General features: G+C 40.9%; 1 protein-coding gene across 1 annotated transcript in view; it reads left to right on the top strand.

The window, feature by feature from the left end:
• kif26ba (kinesin family member 26Ba) overlaps positions 1–13,089 on the top strand; it is an 81,947-nt gene that overhangs the window by 48,102 nt on the left and 20,756 nt on the right. The window contains 4 exon segments of the mRNA XM_034529528.1: positions 7,355–7,570; positions 8,545–8,638; positions 11,950–12,095; positions 12,410–12,526. Coding sequence (XP_034385419.1) covers positions 7,355–7,570; positions 8,545–8,638; positions 11,950–12,095; positions 12,410–12,526 — 573 coding nt within the window.

The following is a 13,089-nucleotide window of genomic DNA, read 5'->3' as shown; positions in this document are numbered from 1 at the left end:
CATTATTACATACACACATACTACTGCTGAACTACGGAGTTATTATTTTTTCTCCCTGTCCAAACTGCATTCACTGTCATTTAATTTTACAGAGAATATAGCTCTATGTCAGTCTGCCTGTTGGTCGGTCCACCACTGGTCCAGACTCTACAACTATTGGATGCATTGTCATTACATTTGGAACAGACATTTATGTCCCCTCGGGATTAATTAAAGTAACCCTCTTAATCCCTTAATTAAATATATTACACGGTCAACATTTTAATTTGTTAAATTATTGGTTTATGCCCTAATACCTGCAAAAGGTGAATATGGGTATTGCTTTCAGCCACAACAGTGTCATGGCTCTATGAATGGCAAAGTTGCTGCCAGTCAGTGTGACTGAAATATCTAAAAATTTGCCATTTGATCGCCATTTATGTTCTCCAAAAGTCAAATTGTATGAGCTTTATGATCACTAGAGTAAACTAATGGTGATTTTAATAAGCATTATACCTGTCAAACATCAGCATTTAAACTATTGTGATCGAGGCTATGTTGGCATGCCGACGCCAAGTTCAGAGTTTGGATTTACCGTAGTGTTTTTCTCAATGTTAGTTTATGGAGTATTTTTGCAACCGCAACCGTAATTCCACAGTTTGGCCACTATGTAAGATTTGCTTCAAGGCCTGAGGCTCTTCCAGGGGGCTTACAGCCTCACAGGGGCGCTAGCATGTCTTGTTCAAGGCTGGATCACAAATACACGAGCCATGTCACAGTTGCCCCGGGGCTTTCAAAGTCTTCTGTAAGCTGTCTGCTGCACTTCACCCACAGTTCTGTATCATAACCGATTTACATACAGTTTCATATATCTGAAGAGGGATAAGAAATACTTTCAAAATGTTGAAATGAAGGCTAATATGGCACACTCTCACTTTTCTCCCCTCTGTCACTTATCTTCACCGTAACTCTCTTTATCGATGGATAAGACTTATCTTTTGCCTTCCCATCCCTTCATCCCCACCCTCTCTGCTCTTCTCCATATCTGAATGACAATGAAGGACTGTGAGAGTTTTTTTCCCCCAGCTCTTTTCTTCATGCAGCCACACACACACACACACACACACACACACACACAGCCTCACAAATTGCGACTTGACCTTGGGCGAAGATGATGCCATGACAGCTAATCAATTTTTAATAGCAGCAACGATCCCTCTCAGGCCACAAGCTGTGTGCGTCTCCGTCATGAGTGAGCATGTGCAAGTGCATTTTCCACATGCATCTGTGTGTCTTCATGCCTATCTGGGTGTCTGAGTGCCTTGTATCTAAATGAGGGAGTCTGTTATGGGTTCAACTATTTGTCTCAGCCCTGGTTATGGTTGCCTCCCTCTCCTCCAGCGGGTCTATCAATACGACCTATCATGAAAAGCATTCAGAATAACTATATAGAAATAGCCAATCTTCTCGCTGATGGTTTCGTTTACTAATGAAGGTCATATAGAGGCATCAGGATTTAATATAGACAAGATAAAGTTCCTCACAGTAAGTTAACATGGACTGTCCAGCGATATGTTATCCAAAATAACAAGGCTTTGTTATTGTACCATTTCTTTTTATAAAAGAGGTCTTTTAGGTAATATAGTGGCTCATCTTTGTTGAACTAGACCCAAATTCAAACCTCAGAGCTGTATGATATATGCAGCACCTCCATCTTATGATACTGTTTTCTGAACTTGAATGAATACATTATAATTGATCTAATGTTTGTAGCTATCTCTCTACATGTGTTTTCACAAATGTGTGTTTCTGCAGTCTTTTTGAACCAGTTAGAGCGCAGTCTCAGTCTTGTATTGATTTTACAGCCAATAGTAATGAAGCACGGCTGTGAGGGACTATCGAACAATCTTCTCTCAGCTCGGGCTTGTTTGGTGCTTGTTAGCTGAATTCCTTTACTTAAATTGACTCAAAGACTTCATTGTGTCCGATGAAGGAAGCTGTATGAGTGTATGAGGGGTCAAGTTAGTCTCTCAGGGGAAAAAAGGACTCCTTGCCTTAACATCTGTCATAACATCCAACCTTTAGTATAGAAATTTACCAACAAGCTGTTCCGTGCGGGATCAGCAGACCTTTATGTCAGACACAGTGGTATTGTAGTTTAATACACAGACTACACTTAAACATTTTTTACACATTACATCAGAACAGAGATATCAATCGTTCCCTAAAGCAAATGGAAGTTCAATATTCACCCGGAGACTTGTTGAAAAAGTAAAAGAAACACTCACTTCTCCAGCACCTCTTCCTTGATCCTGTTTTCTTCTTCTACTTGGTCTTCATTTCTGCAGCTCAGCACTCTACATCAGTATGCACCGCAGCATGAAGTGTAAGAGAAGAGAGGAAAGTAGAGAGCAAATAAAAGAAGGAGACTGTGATTTGTCTTGTCATTTGTTCTGAAGGGCAGGGAGGAAAAGTGAGAGGGAGATGAGACAAAGAAAGAACGGAGGGAATGGAGTGGGTGGACAGTGCTACCGAGCAACACAATGTTTTTTATACATAAAGAGAGACTGAAGAAGGGAAAGGTGATCGGTGTTGTGGAAGTGGGAGTAAGGGAGAGCAGAGAGCAGAGACAAGAGAGGGATGAAGGTATCAAGGATTACACACGGTAATGTTTTGTTAGTATCTGGGGAGTTATAAGTGACCTATTTTTCATTTTATTCTCATTTTTAGCTGTGTTCATGTATCGCTGTTATCATTGTACTTTGTTGTATTTTAAGGCAGTTAGGTGCTATTCGCACCTAGGTGTCCAAAGTCCACGATGCTATTTTCCAGTCAGGTGACAGACTGAGTTTGACCCATTCATCCAACATAACCTACTTCCTTCACATACTTTGTCTTTAAACTACTACTAGTATTACTACTACTCCTAAATCTTTCAGCAATCTAACTATTGTTAAATTAAGTAGCATATTTAGACACTCCGTTTAAAGTATCTGATTTAAGTTCCTTCTGGGGATTAATAAAGTCAACTATATATATCTCTCTTGCTTTCCTGAAACAAACACCACAAACATTTTCTTTCTCTTCCATCTTCTTCCCGTGTATGTGCGCCTGTACGTCATATTGGCTGCAGCACCTTGCCCCATGTATTGATTCACCATTGGATTGAGGCCAAGTGTCTTCTGAGAATGTGGGTTTGATCACACTTGCAGACACACACTTGCACAATTGGGCTGAACTTGGGCTGGTTTAAACTTCCAGTGCGAACGTCCTGATCAGAAATATTATGTTTTTGGTTTGTTTCTAAAGACCAAAGGCAGTTTTCATAGCCAGAACAAGAACTGACATGGCAAAATGATGTTGATGCATTTGTTGTTTCCCAGCTGTTGTTTGGTTGGTCATCAATGCAGAGCTTCGATAGTTTGAAAAATAGGAGAATATAGGTTAATGGACCTTGACTGACACCCTCAATACTTTGTGAAGTGGACATGGAATCACATGATGGAGGCCATCATGTGATTCCATGTCCAGATGTATACCTCAAACACACACAAACACACACACACCCGACCCTCTTGTCTTTTACACTCTTAATAAGTAAGGGGGGAATGGGCGCTCGGGGGGGCGGGGGAGACTTTATGAGTTGCGCCTTGTAAAGTGTGCAACAGTAAAATCCTTCCCCCCAGGCTCATACTGATGTGAAGAGCTCTTTTATTGGGGTCAGGAGAGGGCGCAGCACTCAATATAAGTGTGAGTGTGTGAGAAAGAGACTGTTATTCATGTGTGTGTTTTTGGGAAATGCTATAGAACTCTTGACCTGACATTATGCCCTAGTATCTAGGTTTCCCAGGGCACCAAGGTTACATATTTATTGTATTCGGTTAGCATCTCAGTTTATCTTACAACTCATCTATGGACACACTTTTACATTTATAATTACCTTCATCTTAGAAAGACTTCAACACAAACACTCTCTCATACACACTCACTCACACAATGTATTTAACGAACTTTCTCAAATGGCCTATGGTCATTTAATGATGCAACCAAAGGAAAGCCTGTTAATGTGCCTGTGTGTGTGTGTGTGTGTGTGTGTGTGTGTGTGTGTGTGTGTGTGTGTGTTGCAGAAAGAGAGAGAGAGTGAGAAATATGCATAAAAACAGCAACATAAGAGCTCCTGAGATTGTAATTTGCCTTTGTGCTTTTGACACAGCATTATATTTATTAGTTACCAGCAGGCTTTTATGCTTACATTTTTTATAAAACACATATTCTTCTAGGTGAGTTTGTTCAGTGTAACATGACCTTGTTCTGGTTGCCTTTGTCTCTTTGCTCCAGTGCCATTAAATAAATTATAGCAAATCATTTGAACCAATTTTTTATCTCTTTTGTAGAAAATTGCTTTATGTTAATGATGTTATTGATCATAGTAATGCAGGAGAGGTTAATTAATTAATTAATAGTCCAATTTATTTCAGAAATAAAGTCAGGCACAAACATGAATATACTATGCTGAACATTTTTCCAGCATTTGCGGACTATATATGATCCAAAGACTAACATGGGTCTGTAGGTAAAATGTATAGTTGAACTCAAGGACAGTCTTCCGTTTATTGTGTGAGACTCAGTGCAGTGGGGTTTGGAGTGGAGTGTTTTAGGATCACTGTGTGATTCGTTTACCCATAGTGGTGTTTAACTGGAAACACAGTGTAGAATCACACTTCAGACGATGATTCATCTGTGCTAACAAGCACCAACAGATGAAAGATCTCTCCTCCTCTCTTTGGAGCCACATAAACACCGTAGTCTCTTTTCATCTGCCCTGCACCTCTGAGCCCTGTCGAGAAAATCCTACCTTGTTTAGAAAACCCATGGTAAAATAAGATCGAAGAGAGATCTCATTTATTTTTTCATTTGTCACAGTGTGCTATTAGGTAAGGTTGAGTTAGCACACATTTAGTCATGAAACATTATAATAGAACTGAGAGTATCCAGTAGATTCTCAATCTATTATTAATGGCAGGACTTAAAACCTTGCAGAGATATTTGAATACTATTATCCATCCATCCTTTGATTCTCTAAACTTCTTTATCCTTGTCGGGGTTTAGAGGTCCCCATACTGCACGGAGAAGCGGGTACACACAGATGCAGAATCCTGATTCGTAGTTCTTTTAAAGGATGTAGTCCACAAAGGTTCTTTTGCGGTTTCGATTGCCAAACTGAACCTGCAATGCTTCCCAAAATGAGACAGTTTAGTCTCAAAAAGGCCAAAGCTAATGATGCATTCATTCAGTTTCACCACATCACGAGTGTGAGGATGAGAAATTGCATAGCTTATGACTGTTAATCTGTGTATTATATATCCTGTCAGCTGCTTTACTGTTTAAAGAATAGTCAGCTCTTTGCATCCGTCATGCCTTAAACTGTTAACAAGCTATGTATGTTGTGACTATCAGTCAAAGCTGTAGCCAATTGAATGGGATCTAACACTGATTCTTTTTTAGTCTGGTCATCGTTCATGTAAGGTAGAAAACTCTAGAAACTCAGCTTTTTGCACGTTTTCACATTTTTACTTTGCAGATCCACGTATCCACAAATGATGCACTTCTAGCTGCATAAAGCCAAGTTGGCGACGGACAAAATTCGGAGCCTCGAGGCTTCAAAACGTCCGTCCACAAACCAATGGGCGACGTCCACTTCTAACCACAAGGGCCCCGTAGTCCCCTCAGCACTTACAATGTGAGCAGAGGACAGTGCTGTACAACTGAGCCAGGGGTTGGCACGCCACAATATGCTGTGACATACTACAATATTCACCAATAAGTCAGTTCATTTAGCATAAGAGTTTAAATGGAGTCATAGTATGGCAAGTTGCCCGTTGTATCACTTACTGTAACTAGCTCTCCCTGTATTTTAGCGATCTGCCCAAATGATTCAGTTTGTTAACAGTGAGAGCATTACTAAGTCATGTGTCATAAAGGGAAATTAAGGGTGACAGAAAGCAAGAGATTTGTCACCAAAGTAGAAAGTACAACTCTTAAAGGTAAACTGATAACTGATGCATTTACCTTATCACTTCCCCAATACACTTCATAATCCTCCCACTGTCAGTATAAAAATCAAATATATTTGATGATCATTCTCTGAGACAGTTTGTGTGGTTAAGTAAATCTATAAAGCTTTCATTGCATCTGGCACTCTGCACCATTCATCTGCTTTAACCAAGCCTCTCTCCCAATTTTCAGAAGAGAAAATGTGGGGTAAATCTCATGGATAATCATGAAGCATGTTGCAGGAAGAAAACATGTGTGACAAACATAGAGGGGCCGTACTGATTAAAAACGTGTTATAGGCAGTGAGAGATCAAAAGAGTGAGAGAGAGACTAATTCACCCAGACGAGCCAGAGGAGGATCAAGAGAGCAAAAATAAACTGTTGGAAAATACCGCAAACTTTTGAAACATCTTTAACTAACAGAGAAAAAGTTGTTTATATGGTAAAATGTTCTGGAGCACACTTGGATTCGATGACGCAGCATTTTGCTTCCTCTGATATCAAAGAAAACAACAGCAGCTGTCAGGCGGTAAATGTGGCAGCTAACAGTTTATGACAGGAGTGGGAGGAAAGAAGAGTGAGAGGAGGAGAGAAAGCTAAAACCGGAATCCTGCACTTCAGGCTTCAGATATCTAGCAGCGACCTGAAGCTAGACAAGAGGGGTGAGGGGAAAAAAGTGACAGGATTTAGGAGAGTGGGAGAAAGAGATAGCAAAAGAGTGACAGGTAAAGGAGGGGAAGGGAGGAGAAGAACTTGGTGTGAATAAGGTGATGAGAGAGCATGTACATATTCATGTAAGTGTTAAAAGAAATAAAAAGCTTTTGGTAAGCTAAGGAACAGATAGGCCTTATAGAAACAATCCATCAGCATGATCAAATCTGTTCATAGTTTCCAGTTGCGTAGGTTTTTCTAAAAATCTTTCAGTGCCCTGAAAGTGTTAATGGTAAGCAGGGACGCCAACGTGGCTGAAGTGACAGAAAACCAAAGTGTTATCAACAGAGGATCTCCACACAGTACTGAACACATTGATAGTTGAGTTTTATGTAAAGGCATCACCCACATTTTAAAAAAGGAAACTTGCTTGCTATAACTTTTGTGTGCTTTGTGCCTGTTGACTAGTTTCATTTCACTGCTTTGTAAATAATCAGAAACATTACAAAACCATCCAGTGCTACAGTAAAGGTTGCGTGAATCCTTTTAATTGGAGGATTTTGTCTTTAACTTCTGCATCCGTATTGGGTGTTTGTGTCGGATAGCGTTGCAGTTGTCTTTGTCCTGTTTTAATCTATAATACTCTGTTGTTTCTGTGTCTTACCCTCAGGTGAAAGTGATGGTTCGTGTGTGCCCAGAGTCTCAGTCGGACGCAGCCGAGTCCAGTTCCTTCCTCAAAGTGGATTCCAGGAAGAAACAAATCACCATCATGGACCCCTCAGTCAATCAGACACCAAGCGCTGCGTCCCAGAAAAAGGCGGGAGCCAATCAGGTCCCTCCAAAGATGTTCACCTTTGATGCTGCTTTCCCTCCTGATGCATCACAGGTACGAATATATAACAAATATTATTATTACCTGCCATGACCCTCACGGAAAGACAACTTTTTATCAAAAATAATTACAAATATACACAACATTCTATGGCCACATCGATGCCACAGTGAATGGTTGAGTGGATTCGCCTTCAAGATGTAGTTCCAAGCAGAAGATGTTTGAAATTTCTGACTTTCTGCTAAAAGAGCTCACTTGGATAAAACAATGTACTGAAGTGCCAAAAGACTGGTGCCAAACAGGCTGCAAAGCCTCCATTGGTGGCACTTCCATCGAAATAAAATCCAATACTAAGGGAGCAGTTTAACATTTTGAGGAATAGACTTATTGACTCTTGTTAGAGTTAGATGAGAGGATCGATAGGCTCTCTCTCTCACGTCTGTGAGCTAAGTATGAAGCTACAGCCTGCAGCTGGCCAGCATGGGTTTGCAGCCTGGCTCGGTCCAAAGTTAAAGAAAATCCAGTTACCAGCACCAGGTCCCTGCTGCCGGTCAGGAAATGTTTTGAGCATGCAACATCCTGTAAAACCACAAGCTGTTGTTCTATTTGTTTACAGAAACAAACAAGATGTGTACGCTTTACTTGTGCTAGTAGGTGTATTTTGTTGGATAGAGCCAGGCTAGCCAATGTTCCTCCGTGCTTCCATTTTTATGTTTAGCAAAGCAAACTGTCAAACAAACATACCGAGTCAAACTATTACTAAAGTCAGCTGAACACTGTTTGTTGTATTTGGTTTCACTAGTCAATTAACTGCTACAAATGTTAAATGAAATGAGATATTTTAGCATTAATAGTGGTCTGGGTGTGACTAAAATGCTATCAATAGGAGTAACGTGTATCTTGGAAAAATGCATAAATGCTCACAAGTCGGAATAACAGAATTGTTCCCTTTCCCGTCTTCTGTACGTTCAGGTATTTATTCTTTTATTGACCCTCTTCCTTTATCTCTTCTGTCTGCCTGTTGCTAGGCGGAGGTGTGTGCGGGAACGGTTGCCGAGGTGATTCAGTCGGTGGTGAACGGAGCAGATGGCTGCGTCTTCTGCTTTGGACACTCCAAACTGGGTAACTCTCACACACATGCACACAGACTACAGAATCAGAGCATGTGAGTCATCTTTAGTGTGAGTGTGTCTGACCGTCAGTGTGTCAGTCTTTCAGTCTTTCATTTGGTTGTCTCCACTGGCTCTCATCTATCAGAGAGAGAAAGAAGAGGATTAGTGTCTGCTGAAGCTGAAAGCATTCTCAGTCTGCTCTGTCTGTGTTTCTGTCTCCTTTTCTCTCTCTGTAATCCTTCTGAAGCTGTTTTTTAGAGAAGTTGTCTTAAAAAGGGTCAGGACCCCCTACTGCACACTGCAACATGCCTGAACCCACACACATGCACTGGCACAAACAAAGACCCACCACACACACACACACACAGATGTTCGTCCACCCTGGGTCAACCCCTTGTCGTGTTTATCCCTGTACATGCTAGCAGCATTACCCTTCTTGGCTGGTGATCACCATACAGCCAGTTGGAGTCCCTAAGTCCCCTTTAACTGCTGGCAGTGGACGAAAGCAGAACATTTTAATGCGGCGGTTCAGCAGGGAACACTTCTTTGTTAACGACCAGCCATTTACTCAAACAAACAGTAATGAATTTCAACGTAAAAACCAACATGCAAACTGTTTCCTCATTGTGCTGCAGGGATTTTATCCCTTGCCAAATCAGTTGTAAAAGTAAACTAATTTATAAATTAGTTATGAAGAAATATTTTGGTACTACAGTGTAGATATTTACATCATTAGAGTAATTGCTGAGAAAGGAACCATGGAAACGAGTCCAATGGGGCAAGAAGCATGAGCATTAAACATATTAACTACAGTTTAGATAACACCTCAGTTTTGCCTCCAAATAAATTATTTTACATTCTGAATCACGGTAAAACTGAAAGTGAAGTGTCACGAGGCGACTGTGGCTCAGTGGTAGCCGGTCCGTCCAATTAGAGGATCAGCGATCCCCGGCTCCGCTAGCCCATGTTGTGTGTCCTTGAGCAAGACACTTAACCCCGAATTGCTCCCCGTAGCTGTGTCTATGGTGTATACATGTATGTTGCTTTGGATAAAAGAGTCAACTAAATGAAATGTCACGAGGTACTGCAATACCAAATGCTGCCACTATGCCAAAATCACTGCACTTCCGAGGACTGTTCCTTGAAGCATGGTACACTGTAAAATCAGGAAAAAGATAATGAAAAGGCTTTAAGGTAAGTCTAAGGAATAATAAAGATGGCCAGATATGAAAATAGGCCCTAAAATGTAATTTATAGGTGTTCTAAATCAGGCTTTTTGCATCGTCAGGTCCTCATACGTTTTCATACAAGAATGCTGAAGAGTGGGCAGAGAGCAGAACCTGCCCACTTCTCCGTCAAAGAGGAGCTCAAACAAAAAGATGCACACATAATCGCCAGAGCTCCCAAGACACAAAGCCGACATGGTGTACACACCAGACAGCCTGTCTCGATCAATGTTTTTCATCTCACCATGTTTACATGCTGTCATTCAGCTTTCAAATATTGACACATGGAAATGACCGTCATGATCCACGAGATGATTCATAGTGTGTAATATATAACAGACCTCTTATTGTCAGTGTTAGATTGTGTTGGATGATAGGCATAACTGAGTTTTCTGGCATTATTACTGGAAGTGCTTTCATATGATCTATCATAGACGGTATGGTCTTTCAATCATTTTTACTGTTATATTAATGGTGCAGAGAGGCTCTGACATTGCTGGTTTCGGCTTAAACGGCTGCTGCTGTAGCCGCAGATGAGATCATTCTTGCCATGGATTTAATGAGGCTGGATTATAACGGCATTACCTTTGTCCTAATTAAAATGGGGAAAGTAACACAACGAGCATTTATCTTCGGCCCCGTGGCCCCTGGCTGTAGACACAGATGGGTACTCAGACACACAAAAGTCTGCTCATCTACACACATGCACACTTTCACAAAGAGTAACCAGGTTTTAATTGAATAGGAAAATGATACTCAAATAAATGGATGAACTCCAAGAATATAATTGAATCCTCTGATGGATTATGGTATTGGTTATGTGATTATTGGCTTTGTATGGATCATCTCTTAGTAATAAAGAGTGTGAGTGTGAATGCGTGCATGCGTGCATGTGTGTGTGTGTGTGCGTGTGTGTATGCTCAAGTGTGTGAGTCTTTGAACTGATGATACAGTGCTGCCTTCTTCTCTCACACTTTATCACAGTATCAGCAGCTCTGTTTGATGAGACCAATTGCCAGGAATATACATTAACTTCACAGACATGGATAAACACACACACACACACACACACACACACACACACACTGATTCATCCCCTGTAGCAAAGAGTCACAAGCTGACCATGTGGTAGTCAGAAAAGAAGGAAACACATATATTCACCTCGATGTGTAATTCAAGGCTCTCTCACATACACACAGTCTTGAAAGGCCAAAAAGAGAAAGGAGGTGCTTTGCAGTTATGTAGTGGTACTACATAGAGACATCATGACTGAGGGAGTCAGATTTGTTAAATCAAAAGAAATCAACTGGTAAACGGTTGAATAAAAGTAAATTACCCTGTGTTGCTTTTTTTGATACAGCCAAATGCAGAATTTAATGCATTCTTTAACATTTCTTTAATATCATGTTGAGGTCTTATCTAGCAGAGACTGGCATTGTGCTTTAGGGAACTTACATTTCATTCAACATTCATGTTTAGTATTTCCTTCTAGTTCTCCAAACAGTTTTACAACAAATTGTGAAATGCATCTTTGTTTTGACAGTAAGTTTGAACACTCCAGGAGACATTCAGGGTGAACAATGTAAAATTACAGTGTGTCTGACAACCGACCCACCACGCTATCTCTGAACAAATGAAAAAGACAGGCTTTCTGTTTTTGTGTAAATGTTGGTGTGATTGTTAGGTGTGACATATTACTTTGTTTAGGCGTGTGTTTGATCTCCAACTCCTGACAGTCAGAGCAGGTGTGTGTGTGTGTGCGTGTGTGCGTGTGTGTGTGTGTGTGGTGGGGGGAGGGGTGTGTGTAAGTAATCATCATCTTGTTGCTCAAAGGGACAGATCTGGAGGCTCCATGTACACATGTATGTTCAGGCACACACACACACACACACACACACGCACAAGCAACGCACACACGCACGCACGCACGCACGCACGCACGCATGCACGCACGCATGCACGCACGCACGCACGCATCTATTCATACAAAGCCCTTTTCTGCCTAGAAGTCTTTTTTGGTGATGTTCATTTGGATATATCCAGCTTTATTCCATTCACCCTTCCCCTATTTGTTTTTTCTGTCCGTCTCTTCCAGGTAAATCCTACACCATGATTGGCCGGGATGACTCTCTCCAGACTCTGGGTATAATCCCCTGTGCCATTTCCTGGTTGTTTAAACTCATCAATGAGAGGAAGGAGAAAACAGGAGCACGTTTCTCTGTTCGTGTCTCTGCGGTCGAGGTCAGTGTTACTGACGAGACCTCAATTTATGACGTTGTTTGCAGAGTTTCTCAGGTGCCGTTACTGATACAGACATTTGGTAGTAGTTGTAGTGTTGTAGCTGGGGTGCTGGCAGTCTCGTAACAGTTGCCTAAATGTTATATTTTTAACTCTTGATTTGCCATAACAAGTAATGACTTCTCTGACAATGTTTTAATAAAGACAGACTCTCCCCATAAAAATGATCTGCTCACATTTAGTCAGAAAATAAAAGACAATGTGATGTCTACTTCTAATCAACTAGTGTGTGTGTGTGTGTGTGTGTGTATGTGTAGGTTTGGGGAAAAGAGGAGAACCTTAAGGATTTGCTGTCTGAAGTAGCCACAGGCAGCTTACAGGATGGACAGTCACCTGGAGTCTACCTATTTGAGGACCCCATCTGTGGCATGCAGGTAATGTACAGACACACACGCACAAACACATTGAAATGCTGCATCTGAGGGTAGCATTTGTTTATGAAAAAGTATCTGTTGTACATTAAATCCTGCAAGGTGTGTGTACAAACAGCCATGGGCCTTGTTATCAATATGCTTGACCATTGTTTTTTTAGCCTGAGGCAGTTCTCTGTTGTCTTAGCCTGCTATTGCATGTGCACGCTTGCTTTATGCACACACTCACATCAGGGCAGCAGAGACAATATGAGGGCTTTAGTACGCTATTAGAGTCAAAATACACCAAGCATATTTTAAAACACCAGATCCAAAAATAGCTGTGTTACTTAAAATAGGGTTACACTCCGATGAAATCAAAGAAGAAGAAGTACAAAAGACTCAATGACACAGACAAAAAGGGCAAAAACTAGAAAACATTGATATTGTTCAATATAAAATGAACAATGAAATTGACTTTGCTTTAAGTTACATTTTTACTGATTTAGTTACTGATTGCTAAAACAATCTACTTTGATGAGTGCGATTGAGAAAACAAAAGGCTACTTACATGGCACTAAATCTAA

The sequence above is a fragment of the Cyclopterus lumpus genome, chromosome 3 (genome assembly GCF_009769545.1).
Source record: "Cyclopterus lumpus isolate fCycLum1 chromosome 3, fCycLum1.pri, whole genome shotgun sequence".
NCBI classification, from domain to species: Eukaryota; Metazoa; Chordata; class Actinopteri; order Perciformes; family Cyclopteridae; genus Cyclopterus; species Cyclopterus lumpus.
The sequence above is the reverse complement of the archived record's forward strand: the minus strand, read 5'-3'. Positions and strand labels throughout refer to the sequence as shown.